At 39.9% G+C, this 23,604-nt stretch overlaps 1 protein-coding gene across 2 annotated transcripts in view; it reads right to left on the bottom strand.

The window, feature by feature from the left end:
- si:dkey-22o22.2 (neural-cadherin) overlaps positions 1 to 23,604 on the bottom strand; it is a 108,049-nt gene that overhangs the window by 47,404 nt on the left and 37,041 nt on the right. For both annotated transcript variants that reach the window (XM_026914300.3, XM_053237468.1), the window contains exons 2-5: positions 10,354 to 10,542; positions 7,563 to 7,788; positions 6,630 to 6,834; positions 3,045 to 3,156 (exon numbers count right to left, since the gene is read on the bottom strand). In XM_026914300.3, coding sequence (XP_026770101.3) covers positions 3,045 to 3,156; positions 6,630 to 6,834; positions 7,563 to 7,788; positions 10,354 to 10,542 — 732 coding nt within the window. The remainder of the gene's footprint in view (positions 1 to 3,044; positions 3,157 to 6,629; positions 6,835 to 7,562; positions 7,789 to 10,353; positions 10,543 to 23,604) is intronic.

Raw genomic sequence — 23,604 nt, 5'->3', positions numbered from 1 at the left:
AGGCAAATAGTGAGCTGCGTGCCTACAGCTGTGGCAACACACACATGCACATAATTTGCAGTGTTTTCTCACTATTTCTCTGCATGCAGACTGGTTGTGGATAGAAAGAATTTTGTCAGGATCAGGATTCAAACAGACAGTTCATTAAAACACAAAGCCTGATAGCAAATCTCTGCAGGCTGCTATTTCCATTTTTAATCCATGTGTGTGAGGACCTGGGTTCACAGCTCTGGATAATTTCAACACATCAGTTCTTCGCCTGTGCCAGTTTGACGTTATGCTAAATCCTCGCCAAGAAAGTTTTCATGCGATAATTGGAGTGTCTTGCACTTCTCTTCCTGTTAGCTCCTAATAAAGGCCCACACCCAATTTACAGTATAATCCCAATTTAAGATAAACAACAACAATAATCTTCACTCCCTTCTGCTCTGCTTTTCTGTGCAGTCAGTGAGTGCTCTGTGCTTATGCTTTTTTTTCACACAACGGAACACATTTCGATAAGCAAATACCAGTTCCATCTGCTGTTTATGTGAATCTGCTGCTTGCTCCGTGTTGAGAGAGAGTTAAAAAAAAGCACACAGCATATGAACTTGTTTCCAAAGCTGCAACAAAAAGAGAAGACGTCAGCCGAATCAGAGGCAGGGTTCATTCTGTTTGTATATGGAGCAGACCAAGTGCAATAGCTAAAAAAGGGGCAATGTTTCTGCTCTGCATGGCAATATGTGAACATAACTGAATTTCATAAATGCGCTTGGCAATCCGGATGTGTGCATCTGCTTCACAAGATACATATACTTTTTAACTCCCACGCCTCACTTTGTTTCCTAGGCTCTGGCTAGCGGAGAACAAGGCAAAATTAAAGATCATTAATCATCAGGAATTTATTCTACAAGGCAGTAGATACAAAATAGTGGACATTCTAAGGTTTGGATATCAGAGCAGCCTCTCATTCTCCCGACGGCTGATCTCAAAGCTTTTTACCAACTACTTAACACTCAGATAACCATCAGAGATAAGAATCTTAATACAGTCACTACTGATGTGTGACATAGGAGATAACACACATTCCCCAACACACACACATATATTTCATTCATGTCCCTGTGCTCACTTGTGCATTTTTATGCCCATTTCCCTGTGTTTATGTTTGTGTCGACATGTATTTAATGTCTTATGTGTCTCCCGGGTCTTCTATCCTTCTTAATCAAATCACAGCATCCATTTTTAGGAAGCCCTAAAACACTGTCCATTACAGTGATAGGATCATTGTGCAGGCGTCCACCATTAGCGTCAGTGTTTAGCAGAGTTCACAGTCCTCTCTGACTCCATCCACATCATCCTCCTCTCATCCCCTCTAATTTGTCCAACTCTAATGAGCGTGATAAACAAGCTGGATCATTACCAGGGAAGGGGAGAATCCTCCAAAAAAGTATTTAGAATTGAATACTGAATACACCTTCCTAAATATATTGAATAACGATGGATATTAATTTGCAGTATCACTATGAAAACAAACCATTAGAAATCTCAATTAAATACCACAGTTGTCTATTTCAGATGTGGTGGAGAATGTAAATACTTAGAGGACAAATTAATGATGCTTTTGATGACTTTGCTTTTTTTTCTTCAATTTATTGTGCAAAATGGGCATTTGTTTACTGTATACTCAGTAATACTGTATATTTCATTTTTAAACTAATTTCAAATTTGCTTAAGATTGTGGGCTTTGCCACTTCAGCTTTAGTTTTGGATTGGAGACAATGACCCAATGTCCCTCCATAGGCAGCTCTGATGCCAGTAACATATTCCCATATAGTACAGAAGTAGCTTTTGTACATAAAGTAACTTATTTAGAATACATTTAGAAAATATCTTGAAAAGACACATGGGAAACAATGGTCCTGGATTGCCATTCTATGACTTTACTAGAGATATTGTATCATTTTTTTCAGTAAATAATAAAGCACTTTTGCAACTGCAGCTCTCTCTGCCACCTGACAAAAATGGAAACATGAAAAAGACCACTCAAGCTGTTTAAACAACAAACTCTTTTTTTTTAACTGTACCATTAGTACTTCAAGGCTGATCTGGTCTAATCCGATAACAGAATTAGTTTTGTATCAAAAGCATAAAAAATTTTTAAACACACACTCTGGTGTCTGACACGCCATAATTAAAACTCTAAGAGAAATTAAAGACATACTAAATATTTTCAATAGTTATGTGTTTTTACATGGCTGGCCATGTAAAAACATATACAGACATCGCTCAATGTAAAGCAAGTTAAGGTAGGTCAAGCATTAACCACAGTAGCCACAATATGATTATATTATATTTATACACTTTGTTGTATTTATTTGCAATGTAATGGATTTTTTGAGTTTCACTGAACAGTCATTTTCAGTATTTATTCTTGTATTTTTGTGAAGTAAAGCAAGTGAAGTGCTTCAGTTGAAACCCCTCATCCTGAACCTTTGATTGTGTTATATTTACCACACTAGAGCCTAGATGTAGAGCCGTGAGGTGTAATGAGTTATTTCTTAATTACAGGGCTGCGTTAAGCATGCTCACATCCACAAGCAGTGCACCTGCCGCAATACCAGGAACACCACAGGAGAAACGTATATAGAGACGAGCATTGTGTGTCTACTGAGGGTGAACGAGAACTGCAGAGATCCTGGATGATTCTCTGTTTTGCATAAACAGTGAGCATTACATAAATGACACATGACACAAGTATTAGTTATGACATGCGATAAATCTACAGAAACCCAGCAAACACAGAGCATGTTGTGTCTTTCACTGTTCTGCTTTATTATACAAATATGATGTTAACATTATTTTAGAGTTTTATAAAATAGTAACTTGTACAAAGAGAAAATTCATGCTTTGAGACTATTTTTGAGTCTTGCTGCAAATGGCATGCCACAGGAAATCTGTACAAACTACACTTATGCAAAGTTTTTGACTCGAAACTTGTGTAAAAACAAAAGGAGGTTTAGGCCAATGTTATCTTTTGATGAGGTGAGCTGTGGAAAACTCACCCTGCAGTAAAGATGTTCCAGGTGGCGTTGTCTCTGGAATATTGTCTCGGCTGTAGATGGAATGCATGAACTCTGGAGTGCAGTCATTCTCATCTGTGATATGTACCACCACCTGCAGGGACAGAAGCAGAGAGACAGAGATGCCTTTCAAATAAAAGAACTGAAGATGAGTGTAAGAGAATTAATTAAAAACAATGAGGGACTGAATACTGAAGATCTTCTTGATGCTCTATAAATGAGACCATTATACATTTTCTAAATGTAAGAACATGTACATTAAGCTAAGCTGGTGTTAGTCGAGTTTAAATAGTGATTCTTTAGCACTGAAAGGATGACTGTGGACAACTGTTTGAAAAACAGGCCAAAGCAGAGACAGAAATGATAGAGAGATATTAAAAGAGAAAAAGAAGCTTGAGGTAAAGAGAGATGGGGTAGAAGGAAAAAAATGTGAAAAAGAAAAATGATAACCAAATATAAAGGTAGTGAGAGAAGAGTGTGTGTGTGTGTGTGTGTGTGTGAGAGAGAGAGAGAGAGAGAGAGAGAGAGAGAAATGGGGGAGTGTGTTAGTCATGCTGAGGACAGCGTCCCAGAGCACAGCTTATCTATGAGGAACAGCACTGCCAAAAGGGAGGAAAAGTTCTGTGACACACACAGACACACACACACACACACACACATACTTATTTCCATCCTTGTGAGGACCTTCCACTGATATAATTAAAAACTCGACACCAACAAATCTAACCTTCTTGCTACTATTTTGTATGCCTGAAATACCATTAAAATGTACTTCAAATAGGAAAGAAGTTCCTGAAGAAAAACTATTTCAGACATTTGACCTTGCTGTGACCTTGACCCTATTTGGATCAATTCCAAAATTTAATCAGTTCATCTACTGGTTACAATGATAATTCCATATCAATCGTACAAACATTCAACCACTCATTATTGGGATACTGCATTAATAAGAATCTCGGCCGGATGCATGGACAGCCCGAAAATGTAATGCCTCCAGCACGTATTTGTCACCTGTTGTCCCCACAAGGTCATAACGGTCAGATATCGCTAGCTTTGTGAGGATATTAGGTCCACACCAAGATATAAAAACATGAGCACACCCACACAGCTGACCATTGCAGTTACTCTTCCTACACTGTTGTTTCTTGTCTGTGTCAGGGAGAGACAGTAATGACTCTAGCCCTCTGCTGTCTGCTTGTAGAAGAGCTATTACTGCTAATAAGAGCTGCGAGTGCTTAAACCAGATTAAGAGCCTCAGTAGGAGTGAGATCTCTGTTAAATATTTATGTCTCACTAAGAGGGAACTGACACTCTCTGTCTGCTGGACAGCAATCAGACAGAGTGAAAGAGAAGAGGCTTGTAAACAGATGGTGTGGGCGTCAGGCAGGACGTCATCCAGCCCTGTTCAACCAGTTTCAGCTTTTACATTATACATCATAATTCTACCAGATAATACTGATTATATCATATGTACTATACAAGCTAATCAACAAACATTCAACAAATCATTCACAGGCGATTCTGAAAATCTCCAGATTTGATTTCAAAAAATATAATTTTATTTGAATTATGTGCTGTATGTCCCAAGTCAAGGGGAACCTCCTGGATTGGGATTGGGGGTTTGAAGCCTGCCTCAAAGACATGCGTTGTAGGCTGATTGGCAGTTCTAAATTGTGTGAATGTGTGTGTGACTTTGCCCTGTGATGGGTTGGCACCCCATCCAGGGTGTCCCCTGCCTTGTGCCCCAAGTTCCCTGGGATGGGCTCCCCGGTGACGTTGTGTAGGATAAGCAGTACAGAAAATGGATGGATGTCTCATGCAATCTGCACTATGCTGTGGATTATCCCCATGTTGCCTTTAGAGCAATCATCCATCCACTTTAAGCAAAAGTTATGTCATTCTCAATTATGAAAAAAAAATCTGAGTTACAGCTACAAGTACATGTAGGAAATGCTAAACCAATGTGTTTATTCTGAAATAAAGTCATAAATGGTTTCTTTATAAATGTAAAAGTAAATGTTATATCAATATAATCAATGACACAGTGGTGTGATGCAGCACTGAGTTACTGTTACCACCCCACAGTTGATTATTTTTCTATAACAGCACTTCCTGAAGTGTTTTATTCCTCTTGTACCCTGAAAATTTGCTAACACTAACAAATTTATTTTATTTGTTGAAAAAATGCAGGTTGTATGTTTTGTCAGTTCAGAGTGACTTCTAGGTTTATGGAACGTCTTCGGATTTAGTTCCTGATATTATTTTGTTACAAAGAGTCAATAGCTTTAGGCTTTGAAGCTTTATGTCCAGCTTCAGCACCAGTATCATATCGGTGGAAAATGGACAACACAGGCACATACACACATTTCCCAATAAGAGTTAGTAGATTAGGAAATATTCCACCTCTATAAGTGCCCTGACACACCAAGCTGACTGTCGGCTTCAGGTTCTGCAGTGTGTTCCACACCACTGGCAGTACACACATATAAAATGGGCTGTTCAACAGTTCTTTTGATAGTTCTTAGCTTCATAAAATCGATTGTAAGGATCTAGATATAGATCCAGAAAGATTTTTTTTCTAGGAGTGTAGTCAGTGCTTGACTACCTACAAACATGTTCAAACGCAAACAACGACTAACAGAAGACAGGGTTCTCTTTTCAGGTAGTCAGCCAAGTGAATCAGGGACCAGTGCAGAAGATGAGAAACGTCAATGAACAAAGTGAAAAAACGAGACGCACAATCATACAGTATCTCAGTTTTAACTTCTACTCATTATTTCTCAACACAATGTCAGAATAGACCATTTAAACATATTCGCCATGTTGTCAAATTAGGCTTGTTTGTTTAAATGCATCCCAATCTGCATACTACCGTGTTAAGTAGTACTGTTTACACTGATACTGGTAGGTATACTACTTCAGTGCTGTAGGATGTTACTGAGGACCCATATGTTTTCCCTTGATACTTTTTATAAATATAGACCACCGCAATCACTTGGTTGTATTTTTTTTTACACAGGTACAGAAAGTATGTGAGTGCAAGCAGTCAGTAGTCAGCTTTTGTGTTTAAGACGTGAGCTGATGGTGTAATGTGGTCACTCGGGCTTGGTTGGCTCTGGCTCTTCTTGTCCCTGCTTGTAGAACTGATTTCACTGTCATATCACCCACCACACACACAGACACACACACACACACACACATATCCCTGCCAGCAGCCACAGATGTGGGGTGTGAGTGTGTAATTGCTTCAGCCCTGCCGAGTGAGAGAAACAGCCCCTCGTTATTAAAGATTTTCTGCACACTACATGTTGGTACGTGTGTGTGTGTGTGTGTGTGTGTGTCCTCTCTGACAAACACACTGCCTAAAGGAAGTAGCCCAAGGGATGGTTCACATACTCACATGCACACATACACACTCTTTCAGCACCAACCCTAAGTGCCAACCATGCGCCTTGTGGTGTGTGTGATCATGTGCAAGTGAAGGCGGTTGAGAAGAGTTTAGAGAGTTGGGTGTCTAATTCAGCCATCTGGCTTCTCACAGGTGTGTGTATATGTGTGTTTGATCACCTCTACCACATTGCTGAGCCCTGTGTCTGGTTCGGAGGCACGGACTTGCAGGTGGTGGAGGTGAGGTCCGCTCTCATAGTCCACAGTGTGGGTCAGACTCAGAGCGCCGCTCTCTTGGTTTATACTGAACAGGTTGCCTGAGTTCACCAACAGCATGTAGGACAGAGTCTTCCTCTGGAAAGAGACAGCCTGAACCACAGCCACGCTGCACAAACACACACACATACAAATGAAAACACTGGGGATAGAATAGGACATCAAAGGGCAATTCAGCATTTGGCTCATGCAGTATGAATTAAGCAGAATATGGAAATACTGCTAAGAGGAGAAGACAAACAAGCAGAGAGCAGAAAAGGTGTCATTTCATTATTAGAGGCCATTCTTTTTCATTTTATTCACACTATGTATATGTGTGTGTGTGTGTGTGTGTGTGTGTATTTTGTGTTTAGCCGTCGTCTCCTCCTCCTCACAGATTAATATGCTCTGTTGTGTGCCAGTGCCCAGAGGGGGCACACACACTGCTCTTCATGTTTATCCAAAACTTTCTTTTAATAAATATTTGAATTTGCATGTTCAAACTCACACTCTTTCAAATTCAGAGCCTGGGGACAAAAACGCTGCATCTGCGTCCTGCGCTAACCCTCTACTCCCACTTCCTGCTTCTTATTATCCCTGGATTTTCTGCCTCCATCACTTCATCCCTCTATTTTGTCTTCCTCTCTCCTCAAGCTCAGGCTTCACCGCTCCACAGGGCAGCAATGACACATAATGCTCTACTCCCTCTCTAATGAGCACAAAACACTGAACAACCCCAAATGCACATGTGCATAATTATATCTGTGTGCACACACACACACACACACACACACACACACACACACACACACACATACACATTCACACATACACACAGGCAGGAGAGAGGATACTCACGCTTGGCCCACTCCGGTGCTCTCTGGGATGTAGATAGAGTAAGAAGCATTGGAGAACTGAGGGGGCCGCAAGCCTACCAGTATGGCCACTGAGGCATGAGGACCCTTCCTGCCCTGAGTGTCCACAGCTTGCACAGTCAGAGTGTACTCTTTACCAGGGCTCAGAGGTCGTCCTGTGGTCCTTACCTCTCCCAAGCTTCTGTCTACCTCAAAACAATCCTCACCGCCTGCAGTAAACACACACACACACACACACAAACAAAAAACATCCAGTGAGCAGAAGTTCTGTGGGTAAAAACACCTTCCTTAGGAGAGAGGTCAGAAGAGAATGGCCAGACTGGTTCAATCTGACAGGAAGGCTATGGTAACTTAAATAACCACTCTTTACAATCATGGTGAGCAGAAGAGCATTTCAGAGAACAGACCAAATTGAGCCTTAAGGCAGATGGGCTACAAGAGCAGAAGACCACACCGGGTTCCACTCCTGTCAGCCAAGAACAGGAATCTGTGGCAACAGTAGGCACAGACTCACAGATATTGATCATTTAAGGACGTTAATTTCTTTGGAAACATCAATGTCAGTGTTTGAAAAGAAAATTAGAAACTTGAAGGGCAAAGAGGTCCGAGACCCCTTCTGTCAGCTGTGTGCGGCCTTCAAATCCTCCTCAGGATAGCAGAAAGACAAGAGTCTGTTTTAAGCATCGTAGCCTGAAGCATAGTGCAGAGAGAGAGGATGAAGGGGAAAAGGATGAAGCACAGCTGTGGTAGTGGAGCAGAAGTCACAGCTGCAGACATGCTGCCCCTCTGTTAGCTGCTCTCTCCCAAACACCAGGGAATACATATCTTTAATGTGTCTTTTTTCATTCTACGCCTAAGAATTCTGACAGTTATGTACTGTATGCATGTATAAGCTAGACAGACATAAATGCTAATAGTTTTTACCTGTCAGTGAAAATATTGCTACTTCTACAAGAAGCCACATGGGAGGCTATGATAATATGTATAAATTGTTGTAGCTGTAATGAAATTTTCTGCAGATTTCCTTGTCTTCTAACATTCATGTACACAGCCTCATGAAAACAGGGGAATATATTGATAGACAGACTTTCTCAACCATTTAACATAATGTTAAAAAATGGGTTATTCAATAATTATTAAATGTTCTATTTATTCTATATAGTTGGTATTCTCTCTGTATATTCTATAATTATTCTTACTTGCCTTTATATCGAGATGTATAAATACATAACTGCTATCATTGAAAAAGCAGACTGGGTTGTACGGCAGATTATATTTGCTGTTCTAAATCCAGAGCTAAAGTTTTTTGATCTGAAATACTCCTGTCTCAAACATACACATCTCAGACACTACTGCTAACAGCGTCCCAGAAGAGGGAGCATCATTTCAACTGTCAGAAACCGTGCTTGCACTTTCACAACTCATCTCACACTCCAGATGCTGAATTTGGTATGATATAAAATCAATCAAAACCTTTTTTAAAGACTTTTTTAATGTTGAATAATAAAATGCTTGATGTTCCAAAAAAAGATGGCATAAGACACAGGCACAGAGGTGTCTTTACTTTGAAACCCATGAACTAATCCGGATTCTATGAATATGCAAATTATATATTATATATAATAGATTATATATTTCATGTAGCCCTCTATACCTCCGTCCCCTGGTACCCTGGTACCCTGGTACACTGCTGTTGTATTTGCATATTGGAACCTGATAGGCTCTCAAATTTTATGACACATTAAGCAATGAGGTTTCCAGCTTTCCCATCTCTGCAGTAACATTTGTTGCATTTGGACAGGCCTGTGCATTCAAATTTATTCCCCATACTGGTCCCCCCCCCCCAATATTTTATTCATTTTAATGCCTCTGTTTATTTATAGTGCAGATCCAAGCATACATATGAGCAGTTGAGAGCTAAGAATCTTGCCCAGTAGTGACTCTCGAGTATTCCTGTAATTTCAATCTTCTCAATCTTCAATCTAATGAGTGACAATTACTACAATTATTTTACCCTATTGAACACCCAAATTAATTCCCCCAATATGATTTAATAGTATAAAAACTGTCAAATTTAGAATGATTTAAAATACATAATGAAAAATTGAAATGAATGAAAAAAACTAACACACATCATTATGCGTAATAAATGAACAGCAACAGTGTTCTGTATTGTTCCAGATTACTGGTCTGTGGAGTAAGAGCAGCATGTACAATAGCTCCAAGCCACCCTAAAATGCTTTTTTTTTTATTTTTAAGCAATTATAGCCTCACTACTCCTGTGGCTTTACTGTCAGCTCAGTGAAACCCAGCGGATGAGATTTCAGAAACAGCAATAATCATTAGCTTGGAATCCATTTGTTATTCATTAGCAGCAAATCGGCAGTATAATCCCTCATTCAGTGTTTTAATGGCACAACCATTTTATTCATCTCACCGCATGTTGCATGCATGGTGCCTTGCACCTGCTCTAATTTAAATTCAAAACAAAAATAACTAAATCAATGTAGGAAGCATCTCAACTTTCACAATCTCCCCATACAAGCAACAGTTGTAACACAATCACATGAATACGGAGTAACTATATAATAATATTAAGTATTAAATAATTCTAATGGTATAATCTTTGCTCATTTCTCCACTCATACACCCATCCCTTCTCTTCCTTAGTAATTCAGTAAGAATGAGATTTAATTAGCTACTTGACTGGATTTTCTGCTTCCCAATGATGAAACAAGATTGTGGATTCTGGGTTAAGTGTAAAACACACTCACCATCCACCAAGAGGAACTGGGCCACTTCCGAAGAGCTGTCCCTCTGTCGGGCTACCAGTCTGTAAACCACCGAGCCTGGAGCTGCGCCGGGCTCCACTGTGGCGAGATACGGCTCGGGAAACATAGCCCACTGCAGATCTGACATACCAGGAAGGGTTACAGATAGTCTGCACAGGTACCACTCATCACCTGCAGATAGAAAGAGAAAGAAAGAATGAATACTTAGCTTGAACAATAATAGTACAAATCTTAACACAAAAATACTGTTGTGAATACTGGAAGCTAAAATTAGCAGAAAAGCCTGTCTGCTCTCATAAAATGAACTGTTTCTTGAATTTTTTAGGACAGTCATTGTGCTGACTGCAATCCCTTTAATCTCCCAAAATCTCATGAAATAAATCTCTGGCATTGTGGGGCGGTAACAGGAAAGCACCCTGCTCTTAAGACTAATCACCTAGGGAGTAACGCTGGCTTTTGAAATAGAGAAGGATGAAATAACCATGAGATCTGTACACCTACACCTAGCCTCCTCCTCTGAGCTGCAGTCATTTAGTTTAAGGACCCTTGGCTACCGAGAGAAATGACACATTTACAGAAGCCATCAATACATTTTCCCCCTCCACATTCTCAGGAAGTAGTCTGCTGTCAGCCAGATGCACAGTGCAATCACTCAGACACAATCATGATATCAGTCACAGAGCAGGGAGTGGAGACTCGAATACAAACAGAGAGGAGACTCAGCAGAGTTTTTTGGTTGTTTTTCTCTCTTTGTCACTACTGTTTGTCTCCAGACTTGCAATGTGTTGTTTTCGACATCTCATGCAACAGCATGACAATGGCAGATATAAGAGGAAACGTCACGTCTAAGCACCAAAGCAAGGGAGATGATCGCAGTGCTTCCTGTACTTCCTGCCTTATCACAGCAAAGGCTTTGAAAGATGTCGACAGAGACTGATCGAGGGAGACAAAACAAGTCAGAGAGTGAAAAAATAGAGAGGGAGAGCAGGAGGTCGGGGGAGAGATGAGGGAGGAGAAGGAAAAACTCCTGACAAGACCTAGTAAATTTGTTTTCCAGTTTCATGTCTCAGAGTTTCATTTTGCCAGGTTTGAAGTTAGCATACAGGATTTGCTCATGGATTTAGCACAATCTAGGTTTATTAAGAGGTGAGGACTGACAAATAAGGACGTGATTGATTTTCGCTTCCTCAGTGTGCTTTTGAAGACAAAGATGGTCTGAAGATGTGCCATGGAAATGGACACTGTGTATGCAGCTATGTTAATAAAACAGAATGTAGCAGTCAAATCATGCTACATTAGCCTACGGCTAATAAACCATCACTGTCGTTCACCAGAGCCTGATGCTAATTCACATAAATTATTTATGATGTACATGGCAGTTCACAGTCCAGTATGCTAATCACATGAAAAGTTTCCAATTGAAAAAAAAAAGTGACCTTAACATGATGCACATTATACACTATACAATTACAAATTGTACAAGAAAGAAATAATTGCCAAATTGATCATTATTTTTGGAAAGCACTGAATGAAATGTGGTGCTTTTAAAGACCTTGATCGATTAAATTCCCAGCAGAAATTTTAAACAGAAGGGATTTCAATCTCCTTTTACTCAAATATAGCTTTAAGGAGCTCTTTGGTCAACACTTGAAAAATAACTTTACTGGATAAACTAACCACTGAAAATGTCAGGGAAAAATATCCATTTTAGCAAGTTTCCAGATGGTGCAGTGGTTAAATGATTGCCTTGTGATGTGTTTGAATCCTGCTGATGCCAAGCATTGTTGTTCTCTCTGTTCTGACTTCTTTAATCTCATGTCGCTTTTTCATTTCATTCTATTTCTCCTTTCTGAATTTGTTTTAGGAATGTTAGGAGAAGCAGTGAATTTGGTTTAGGAATTTTTTTCAAGGAATTTTAGAACATAGTTCATACCTAAATAAAACCAAGTGAGAATGACTATTAAATCACAGGAGAAAAGCAACCTTTAAGTACAGAAATTTTCTTCTGGGTGCACAGTTTGTAAGGATTCATTTATTTATTTATTTGTAGTCACACCAATCACCATATTCACATTTATTTATTTATTTGTAGTCACATTTTTATATTCACATTTATTTATTTATTTGTAGTCACACCGATCACCATATTCACAGTTTTACAAAATTTTTATAAGCTGCTTTTACAAGTCTTATTTACAGGATAGTAGAATGTAAATATTACACTATACTACAACTAATTAATCTATTTCACAAGCCATTCTCTAGTTTTCTATGTATTTCCTCCTCAAGAATGAGCAATCAATATCTGTCAATCATTAACCTGTTAAATGTTAAGCCTAGTGCACAATACATGAATTTAGTCCTGATCTCCTAGTTGGCAACTAATTTTGAGGCTCAGCAAACACCTCTAGTTCATCCAGCTTATTATCCATCTTTATAATAACGCTTCTATAACGCCTCTCATACACAATCAGCTGTTAGAAGAGCAAACATAAACATAAAGTGTATAAAAATAACTCTTTTTTGCACTATAGCGCCGGTTCTTTTTGCGGAACAGACAATCCTTGCTGAACGTCTCCTCAACCAATCCTTCCTCCACATTTTTCTCTTGTTTCTCTTTTATTCTTGTTTCTGTACAAAATAATTACAACGTCACAAAACAGACAGCTCTCACATTTATTTTCAGGAGAAAGTGGGATTCGGGCATCTGGTGCGCTCTTCTGCAATGAAAGATCATGTAGACCCTCATCTGTGAGTGCCTGTGTAGCGTGCACTCTCCTACATCCACCAAACAAATGATCGCAAGCAGTTAAAGTTATGTGGTGTGAGCAAGTCAGCTGGATTCTGAGATTTTGAAAGTTGTGCACTCGGCTTTAGTCATCGCTGATATCTTTTTATTATCATTCTATTGCCATGTTCTAACTGGTGTGTCACAGAGCTACAACACTAATGGCAGGCATTGCAAGGTGGGAGAAGTGTCCTGTGGTGTGAAGGGGCTAGAAGTCACCTTGATCCTCTTCATTCTGAATGTGTGGGTGTTACACTGCAGGGATTCCTGCACCACACGGACACTCGGACCTCACACACTTCACCAACCCAGTGGGAGATGGTCACACTGGGATAGCTAATGGGCTACAGGCTCGATCAACACACCTCCAACTGGGAGGCTCAACTCAGCTCAAAGCCTGGCCATCTCCACACTCCCTTAAGCAGCTGTCACAGTACCAGAGGATCCTGATGGAACATAAACAGCCCTCTGAGAGCCAGAGAATCAGAGAGAGAGGAAAACAGATTCTTAAGGCAGGACATGCTAAAAAAAATACACATACATATGGGAGGGAGAGTTGCTGACCTTTCAGCGATGATGAAAATAACAAGGCCTTGTGGGAAATGCTGGGATGTGACTTGTCTCCTCTATGTGACTGTGTTTCTGCCTCTTCTGGTAAATTTCGCCTGGACCCCTTTACAGTCTGTCTCTCTCTCTCGCTTGATCTCTCTTTCTATCTCTCTCTCTCTCTCTGAATCTTTTCACCACCATTGCTTGTGAGCAGAGATAAAAAGAACAAAAGCAGCAGGGAAAGGCCTACATGTGTTTGTTTATGCCTCAATAATTCCTGACTAAGCCTCAGCAGTAATGAAGCAATGTGCTGTATATAATACTCTCTATGAATAAATAGCTGATGAATGCATTCTGGATCCTTCCAAATTTGAATATCAATACAGAAGATGTCACAGATATTTATGTTAAAAAGGCGGAAGAGCAGTGTGGAGAAAAGAGATGGAAATCGTGTTTGGCAGGAGTTTTTGTTTAGCATCCTGCTTTGACATACAGTACATCGTAGACAGTGTGAAAGGAGCCAATATAAACTAGACAGATTTAGATGGCACTGAAACGGAGCATTGTACGATAGTCAGCTTTTAAACAAGGACATGTAGAGTTTGTGCTCTCCTCAAAGTACTGTCGTTCATTCATTCATACACTTCATACGAATGAAGTCTTTCGAAGACTTCAGTCATGGATTTGGACTTCAATATACTTTATCGGAAGCACATCTGCACTTACTACATAGACATATTTTCCATAACTGAGAAAACAACAAAGATATCCTTCTTACTTCAAATTCACTTACACTGGACGTGTACAGACAGGTGTTGGGGACAAATGTTTAGGGAAACAATTGTTCAGAACAGTTATATGTATTTGTAAATTAAGCCCCAAATCTGTAAAATTCCCCTTTCCAGAGATGGAACTACTTTTTTCCAAAGGATAAACTTACGTGTAGTTACGTGTTGCTGACACAGCTGTTTGAGAAGGTGTAAGAAAACAGAACTGCTCCAGTGTTGGAAATTTGGATAAACTTCTTAAAAATGGCTGTGGTTTTAAAGACACATTTATGTCTCATGCTTTATTATTAGATTTTAGTGATTATTATTACATTATACAGTTGCACATTTTAAATATTACTGACACCAGAGCAAGTGACTTCCATTATACTTCTATCACTAGTGAATTTTGAGTTTTTTATTCTTGTCAAAATCCATATCTGTAGTTATCCCATATATGTTACAGATGATTCTGATAGAGACTAGGCTGAAAAACACTGGAGTGACTTCAACGTGTAACTTGTATATGACTTAGGTTTGAGCTTATGAAACTCATATTTTGAACTGGACTACTTGCAAACTCTGACATGTGGAAATGAGCTACATAAATAATTATTACTCAAACATTGCATAATGTTACTTAAACTAAACATCTATAACTTAGTTTCTGCAATTTAATTAAGATGTAAGTAAGTGACCTGGATTCTGAATGATAATACAATGATAACTAATGTCTCCAGTCTCCAGTAGCTCCTCTTCCTCAACGCATCTCTCATGAGTCCACCTGAGCTCTCCATCTCTCTCTTGCCCACATACACACACACACTCACACTCTGAACCAGGAGAGGCTCACAGGTGTCTGCGTGAGTGACAGCGTGGGCTGTGTTGTCATGGCGATTGGCACGGAGCAGGCGTCCCCTGTGTTCAGGCAGGCATTGGCAGCATTAAATCTTTGTGGCATCTGAAGAGTGCTTGGGCGAGCTGCCATAATCACCCCATCCTCACTAGCCTTGCAGAAGCTGTTTTGGGTGTCGCAGACTAATAAGAGCGACCTTTCACGCCCAATTAACTACTCAACCACGTATATCTCATTGTTGCTCTGATGACATGCATTTCCATGGCTATAATTAAGTTTTCAAATCAGGGCCTTTGTCTTGTTTTCTCTCCTGCCATGAGCTACACATTGAAATCTCTCTGGAGGGGAGGTTTCATAAATGCACACACGCACACACACACACACACACACACACACACACACAGTCAGAGAGAAAGAGGGGGGAGACTGAATGATAGAAAGAGGAAAGAGTGAATGTGACTAATGTCACAGGGATGGAAATGGTAATGGACTGTAGACTGTTAGTGTAAGGTATGTCAGTATGCATGCTAATTTGAAGGCACGGACAGAGGCCTGTGTGTGAGACAGACAGGGCTTCATTGTTTCATCAGTGTGTGTGTGTGTGTGTGTGTGTGTGTGTGTGCGCATTTGGCTTGTGGGGGGCAAACAGAGGCTGAATGCCCTGGATCAACAGAGTAGGAGCCACTGCCTCCCATCTGCTCCACCAGGGCACTGTGAGCCCTAATTAATGACATTATAGACTGGCCCACTTTTACCAAGAAGTTCAAAACACACACACACACACACACACACACACACACACGCACACATACACTTATCCTTGTGAGGACCTTTCACTGACATAATTATTAATACATCTAATACTATGCCTAAACCAAACACTTAACATTAACCTCAGTAACCAAAAGGAAATGTTCTGGTTCATTTAAGTTTTTATAAAAACTGCTGTTTATGCAAAAAAAAATAAAAAATAAATACATTTTTTTAAAAACAAAATTAAAATGTCTCCACAAGGTCAAAACTGTCAGACATTCCTTTCCCTACATTTGCTCCCCACCTAAATATGAATTTTTCCCCCATAACATGTTGGTTTTACACTAACATTAACCTCCAAATGAATTCTTTGTCTTTTTTTTCTCTCTATTTTAGTCTGAAAAGCACTTTTCTTAAAAGACACCAGCTAAATGTCCCGACAAGGTCAAACTATGCTGTATGCCTATCATAATTGGGACATTTGGTCTTTTAAAAAGGACACACACACACTGCAGCATTTTTTATTGTCGTTAACTGCACTCAACAGTGCGCACACACAGACACACACACACACACTCAACAGGACCATTTTGAATTAGTGAGAGTGTAATAAAAACATGGGGCACATGTGAGCAAAGAAAAACGCACACAATGACAAACGTGGGCCGTCAGCCATTTACAACATTCTGTGCAGGTTAATTAGGCCATTTCTCAAACCAATGATGGAGAAGAGCCAAGAGAGAGAGAGAGAGAGAGAGAGAGAGAGAGAAAGCAAGAGAGAGAGAGTGAGAGAGAGAGAGAGCAGGAGGGAGGGACAGAAAAGCCATATAATTATGTTTTTTCTGGCCTGTAGCTTTTAAGCTGACATCTATGTGACACGTACGTACGTGCGGACACACACAGATGCACACACTGTCCTTGTCTCTTACAAATTCAGCTACTCTACTCTCCTTCCCATTGTACTGAAGCTCAAGCATGATGTATATTTCATACCCTGTCATCTCTAAAACAATGACTAAAACAAGCACTTCGAAAAACAAAAACCCCTACTGACCTACGCTGATGAGGGAGAATATGTCAAATGAATGCAACCGCACAGCTGTAGGATCGCTCCTTCTTACTGATATGCTTTCTCTCTCTTGTTCGCTCACTTTATTTATTTTAATTTCATTTCACTAGCTGAGATTTGATTGAAAGGCCTGAGGCTGTTTGTGGACATGCAGCTCTACTCAATAAAATGAACTGGAGACTGTGCATCAACAGTCCAACACAGAGCTAAACAAACTGCACGTTGTGTCTTTCTCTCTCTTATACAAGTACACATGTATTTCTCTAGTGTGTGCTTGGAAGCATCATATCATACTAGGGCACGAACAAGTAAGGTTCCTGCTGACTTTTCATGACAGGTCACTTTATTTGTTCTATAGGAAACCTGCATTGATGAATGTGATGATATCTGGTGCAGGGATACTGATACTCCCCTGGATGGCAATGTTAGGATTATATAGGATTATAACTCATAATCCTAGATATTGATAAGGTGAAACCTTTGACATGTTATTTGCTTGTTTTAAGTTTTTCTCCTTAAAATATTCTCTTTTTTTTCCCTATGCAAATGAGAAACCTATTTCAGTTTAGAAAAGCCTGTAGTTTTAAATACTATGTATACATATATATATATATATATGTACTGTCAAGATTTCTCCATGAGAAGGGTTTTCCCAGGCTGCCACATATTCATATTAAATTAAAGAAGCAGTTTGTAATATTTAGAGCCCTGTGCTTGCCTGTGAGGTGAACTGCAATTGCAACACTTTCCAGCCTTCTCCTTTCTCTCACCAACCTCTACTGAATATATTGCCTGGAGATGAGATGATTTTGAGGAAAAAAAAAGTGTTGAGCAGCTCTGAACCAGCTGGTGGTGGAGACAAATTCTGGACCAGAAAAAAAAATGTATACCAAAATCTAAAATAAAGAATCTATTTAATTCCAGTGCAAGACAATTAGCACAGTTCTAATGTTTACTTTTTTAGAAATTATATGATAATACATGTCTACTAACACTTCTAACAATTACGAACTGCTCCTTTAAGTTGTAAAAGTGTTTATAAGGTGCTTGTTTTTGTGTGTGTATAGTATATGTCTATTTTAAATGTGATAGATTGACACTGATATCAATAAAGCCAAGTTGAACTCCAATTATTGTGTCTGCTATATATAAAAGTCTACTCAGTCACACTGAAACTCAGTCAGAGGCTGTGTGTCTTGTGTGTGTGTGTGTGTGTGTGTGTGCGTGCAGTCTAAGGAAAAGCTCTACAGTTCTGGGCAGTTAATGATCATGACCAGTGCCAGCACACCTCCCTCATAGTTGCCTGGAAGCCCAGTTGTGACTCTTCTTCTCTCTCTCTCTCTCTCTCACACACACACACACACACACACTCTCTCTGTGTTCTGGTCTTCTGTTAATGCTCCAACTTTTCAACACGGAACCTGTAGACCGAGAATATAATATCCAAAATATTTCACACAAATAGATCACTGAATCTCTTAAGGTATGAACCTGGTGATTATGTACTTTATTTTAAAGCTAACTTGTCTTGAGTCTTCTTATGTTCATCCAAATCACTTTACAGCTGCATTCCTTCCATTGTAGACATGTTTCATTGTAGACATGTAGATGCAGCCTTTTTGAATGAATGAGTGACATGAGGTCACTGCCATGTCCTGTCATTCGTTTTGTTCAGCTGGTGTTGTTGGGCTTTCGAAACTCAAACCACACTACATTTCTACGTATCTATAATCAAATTCCTGATGAGCTAACATAGATTTTACTTGGGTTTACATCATGTTTGTTAGTGTTAAACATTCATGAACTGTGTAAGTAGTATGCATATATGCAACCAAATATAGGCCTATGATTCATTGAGTATTCCCTGAGTCAGTGAATTCTTTCTGTCACGATCCGAGAGTCGCTCCTCCAAAGGATGTTCAAAGGATGAATTGAGTCTGTGATTTCATTGAGTATTGTTAGTCCCTGGAGGACTAATGGTTAGGCACTCTCACCACCGTGGCCCGGGTTTGATTCCCAGCCAGGGAACCAACCCCAGCCACTGGGTTTGCACACGACAGTGCAGTCCTAGTGCTGGTCCCAAGCCCGGATAAAACTGGGGATGGTTGCGTCAGGAAGGGCATCTGGCATAAAAACTGTGCCAAATCAAATATGCAGACCAAAGATCTGATGTGGTGACCCCTAATGGGAGTAGCCGAAACAACACAGACAGCAATGATTATTACCTATTTTACATTACTTTAGTTGATTGTTGTCTGCTTTGGATGGCAGTATGATCAAGCTGCACATTTGGCCAAGCCAAGCAACTGACCTAAGTGGTGAATGAATCTGAATGAATCATTTAACAGACTCAAATGACTCAAAATGATCACACTTCAATGGATTTAAAAACCCTGTTGCTTGTCTACAAAGTCATTTAAAGGACCAGCTATCTACCAAATGCCAGTGGGGAAATCCAGCATCATACCTTGTGCCTACATGCACAGGCATTAAAACTCTTTTCTGTTCTGGTGGCCAGGTGGTGGAATGAACTCTCCCTCATTCATCCATAGCCAGAAATGGATAACATATTTACATAGCTATCATCACTCTTTCCTATTTCTGGACTTAGCATATTGGTATATTTAGATTTTATTGGATCTGTACTAGCATAAGGAGATGTTTGTTTTCTAAGTAGGATAACATAACATAACATAAATGTAAATGTAAATAACATAAATGTCAACATAATTTTTTACAACCTATTGTCATTTAAATGATGCATTTTAGACCATTTCTGATAGTTACAGAGTGACATACTGTATGTTTCATATGAGAATCATACCTATATTGATAAGCCAATATTTCCCATCCCAGTGGTAGAAGGGAGATGCTGGTTGAGCCAAAGCTTAGGCTCACAGCTGGTTTCTGTATCAGAGGTGGAGTGAAGGCAAATTCCAGTAAAAAAAAAAATTCAGCTTGCTTCTAAAGCAGGAGCTTTATGTTTGTCTTCTACAGAAACTCAATTATGGAGATGGAGTTGGACAGACTTTATTGGAGACGAGACCACGGGAAACATTTCCAGTTGGCCTCAGCTGAACAATAAGGGTGCTTGAAGTTGGTCAGTAAATCAAGCTTTTCTCTCTACCAAACATCAACCTGCTGCAGATCCTATTTCCTATCTCTGTTAGCTTGTCTGAACATTCGCCTTTGTTAAACTAATGAATAATGATTCTTCATTTATGTAATTAAGTATTTACAATGATTTTCCAGCAAACAGGCTACAAGCAGGGCATGAGTGCCTATTACTGGAGGTTTGGTGCAAACTGAAATCAAAAACTTCCATATTCTCCATAATTTCTATTTCTAACAAATTTATGAGAGAAAGAGAGGAGAAGAAAAAGGATGGCTTCCACAAAGTCATTCTATAGCAGCCATATTTCTCTCCATACCCTTGGAAAACACTATACCTTTATAGAAAACACAAATAATTCACCAGCCTTCACATTTACAACATGAGCACAGTGAGTAAAGCCTGTTTTAGATGTGACTTTCGTCATCAAGCGCACACATTACATTTCAAAGCCCTGAAGTAAATGGTCCAACCTAAAACAGGGAAACTGTCATGTAAATTATGAATAGCTGACGAATTAAAAATAAAACTCTGAAAAATTAATGCAAAAGTTTCATGGTTTAGTAATAATTTATGTCAAGAAATTTCTTATAAAATCCACAAAGAGGAAAGAGCATGTGGGTGAGCCCTAGCCAGATGTCTTTATGTCTTACTGGGTGTAATCACCGTCATTCATGTTCAGCTAGGCGGTAGTCTGTAGCAAAGAAGACCACTGGCAGCACTGAAACACTTGTGGTGGGCAAAAACTCCAAGTGGCCCATCTGTCAGTCCTGTAGGCCTCAGGACAAGCTGTCTCTCATGTATACACACAAAAACACTCAGACACAGACTTCAGTTAATCAAAGAGAGAGACCCCTGAAGGTTACACTAAAAGAGTCACCAGAAGAACTTGCTGTGTGTGTGTGTGTGTGTGTGTGTGTGAGTGCCCTCGCTTATGGAATATGAGTATTTAACCTTATTTATTTAACCTTAAACTCTAAGTTGTTAAAGTAAATAAGCCACAAAAGACATCTGATATTCATGTGCATTTTAACACAAAGACAACTGCCACGCTTCTATGAAAAGGGAGTGGATTGGTGGAGAGTGTATGTGCCCGCAGGTTTATCAGCTGCAGACAGTCCGATTGCCTTTAAGTCGAAAAGGGTGGGGTTGGAATCAGTGAGGCTCAGTGGCAGGCTAAAATCGGTGTGGTGATCGTTGGGGAGGTTTTGAGCCTTCATTCAGGCCTGGTCTCTCTGTGGGGTTCTCTCAGACACTAATGCCTAGACTCCCAGTGCCATTCAGCTGAAATAAATCCAGCACTACCAGATTTTCCACTCAAGTAGACGTGTAAAGAAATGGTACCCAGGGCTGGATGGGACAAGGACAGTCCCGCTGGGCCAGTCCACACAAACACACACACACAAAGCCTGATGAATGCCAATGTTTTCAAACACAAGGAGATGTAGAAGAAAGCGGAGGTTCTGTGCGAGCTAGAGACAAAAGAAGGAACACCTACAGCTGTGGCACAAATTAGGACCTCGGTCACTCTTTACTCAGTCTTAGGAGAGACAAGACCTGCACTAACACAAGTACAAAGCCATTTAACCCACCTTGCAGACAAAAACACAACCCCTTCCTCTCTTTCTCTTTCATTCACACACAATCACATCCTTGAAGAAAAAAAAAACATGGTCCAGTAATCAAGTGGAAGATTTGTCCCTTTGTTTAAATAAATGGCAACCAAAATCAGTGGAATAAAGGGACTGCGGTTGAAGGCGGGTGGTGGGGAGAGGTTTTTTTTGTCATACAGAGACTACTCATAGACAGAAGCCTAACAACGTCTTAAAGAATCCATAAATCTCGTCTAATCTCCACACTGGCGTCTCCTCCACCAGGAGAGTAGAGCCATGGGAAAGTCAAGTCCTGCCTCAATTTAAACTTAGTTCCTTACTTTGTCCCAATTTCTCACCATTACCTTCCCTTTCACTATGAATGAAACTGCAGTGACTACGAGGCAGAAGCCTGTAGAGATTTGAGGATTAATCTGGAGTGCTCACTCTGGGAGTTAGGGTGTGATTAAGAGAGCGGCCGCTGATAGTCTATCGTCACTCCTGCTCTGTGCTCTTCTCTCGAACCTCACCCTCATCTTTTTTACTCCATTCCTTCGTCTTCATCTTTCTCTCTTTTTTAAAATTCCTCACCGTGGCTCACACTCAATGATATTCGAATAGCGCAGGGGAGCCTTGTGAGATTGGAGTCGTGGTGAGGCACTAATCGAAAAACCCAAGTCTCTTTCACTTACTTAAGGTATCTCTCAGCTCTCTCTGGGAAGCAGTTTTGATAAGGACAAACCGTTCACCCCAGCTCTCTGCTGCTCCCTCCGATGATAAACCTGTTTACTTCACTTTCCTGTTCCTTTCCTCGCCCTCATGTAGCTCATCCTCCAAGCCAAACACTAAACCATCTAAACCCTCTTATATACAATACACATGCTAGGCATGGGTAGTACAGTGCTAGCTTTTTTTTTATACATGATATATAAAGAATATAAACAGATAAAAATAACTGTTTTGCATTGAGCACTGGTAGTTAATGGAGACTATAAATATGTGTAAGAATGGATCCTGGTCTGCCATAGTGCTTAATATCTGTGATTGAGAAAGACAGAAGTCTTAATACAGCAGGCAGTCTTCAATTCACTTCACGTCTCCTCCTCACATTGGCATGAAAGGAGAGGAGCTCAAAAGAAGACCTTCTCTTTCACACTCTCTTTTCTCATGGCCCAGAAACCTGTACTGATGAGCTTTAAAAAGACTCTTCGAAATCCTGAACACCAGTATTACTGTTTAAACTAGACATTAACTGCTTTAGCTTGTTATCCACTGAGGTGTATCATTAGCTGTGTGTGTGTGTGTGTGTGTGTGTGTGTGTATACCCATTGAGGTTACGGACATTTTTGAAGAACTAAAGATTTCCAGAACTATTCCCTTCAAGAACAAGGCATTTATTGGATGAATTCCTGTAACTGCAGGACATGCCACCATAACAGATGTAATGCAAACTGCCAATGAAGGTACAACAAATTTCAGATTGAAGTTGGTATTCTATATTGCTTTTACAATGTTGAGCAAATATAATGTAAAAATTTAGGTAAGTTTTTAAACTATCTTTACAATGGCACACTTTAAGCCTTTTTGCAACCTGTTGCTTGCTATGAGTGGTATGCCACTAAAAGCAGTCATTCTGCCAAAAGCTGATGATTGTGTTATCCTACTGAAGCCTATGAGAACAAAGTAATTCTACTGTATACAACGACTATGCATGTAGGTCTATAGCACTGTGCTTTTACCGTAGAAA

This window comes from Pangasianodon hypophthalmus, chromosome 1 (assembly GCF_027358585.1).
Source record: "Pangasianodon hypophthalmus isolate fPanHyp1 chromosome 1, fPanHyp1.pri, whole genome shotgun sequence".
Lineage (NCBI taxonomy): Eukaryota > Metazoa > Chordata > Actinopteri > Siluriformes > Pangasiidae > Pangasianodon > Pangasianodon hypophthalmus.
The sequence above is the reverse complement of the archived record's forward strand: the minus strand, read 5'-3'. Positions and strand labels throughout refer to the sequence as shown.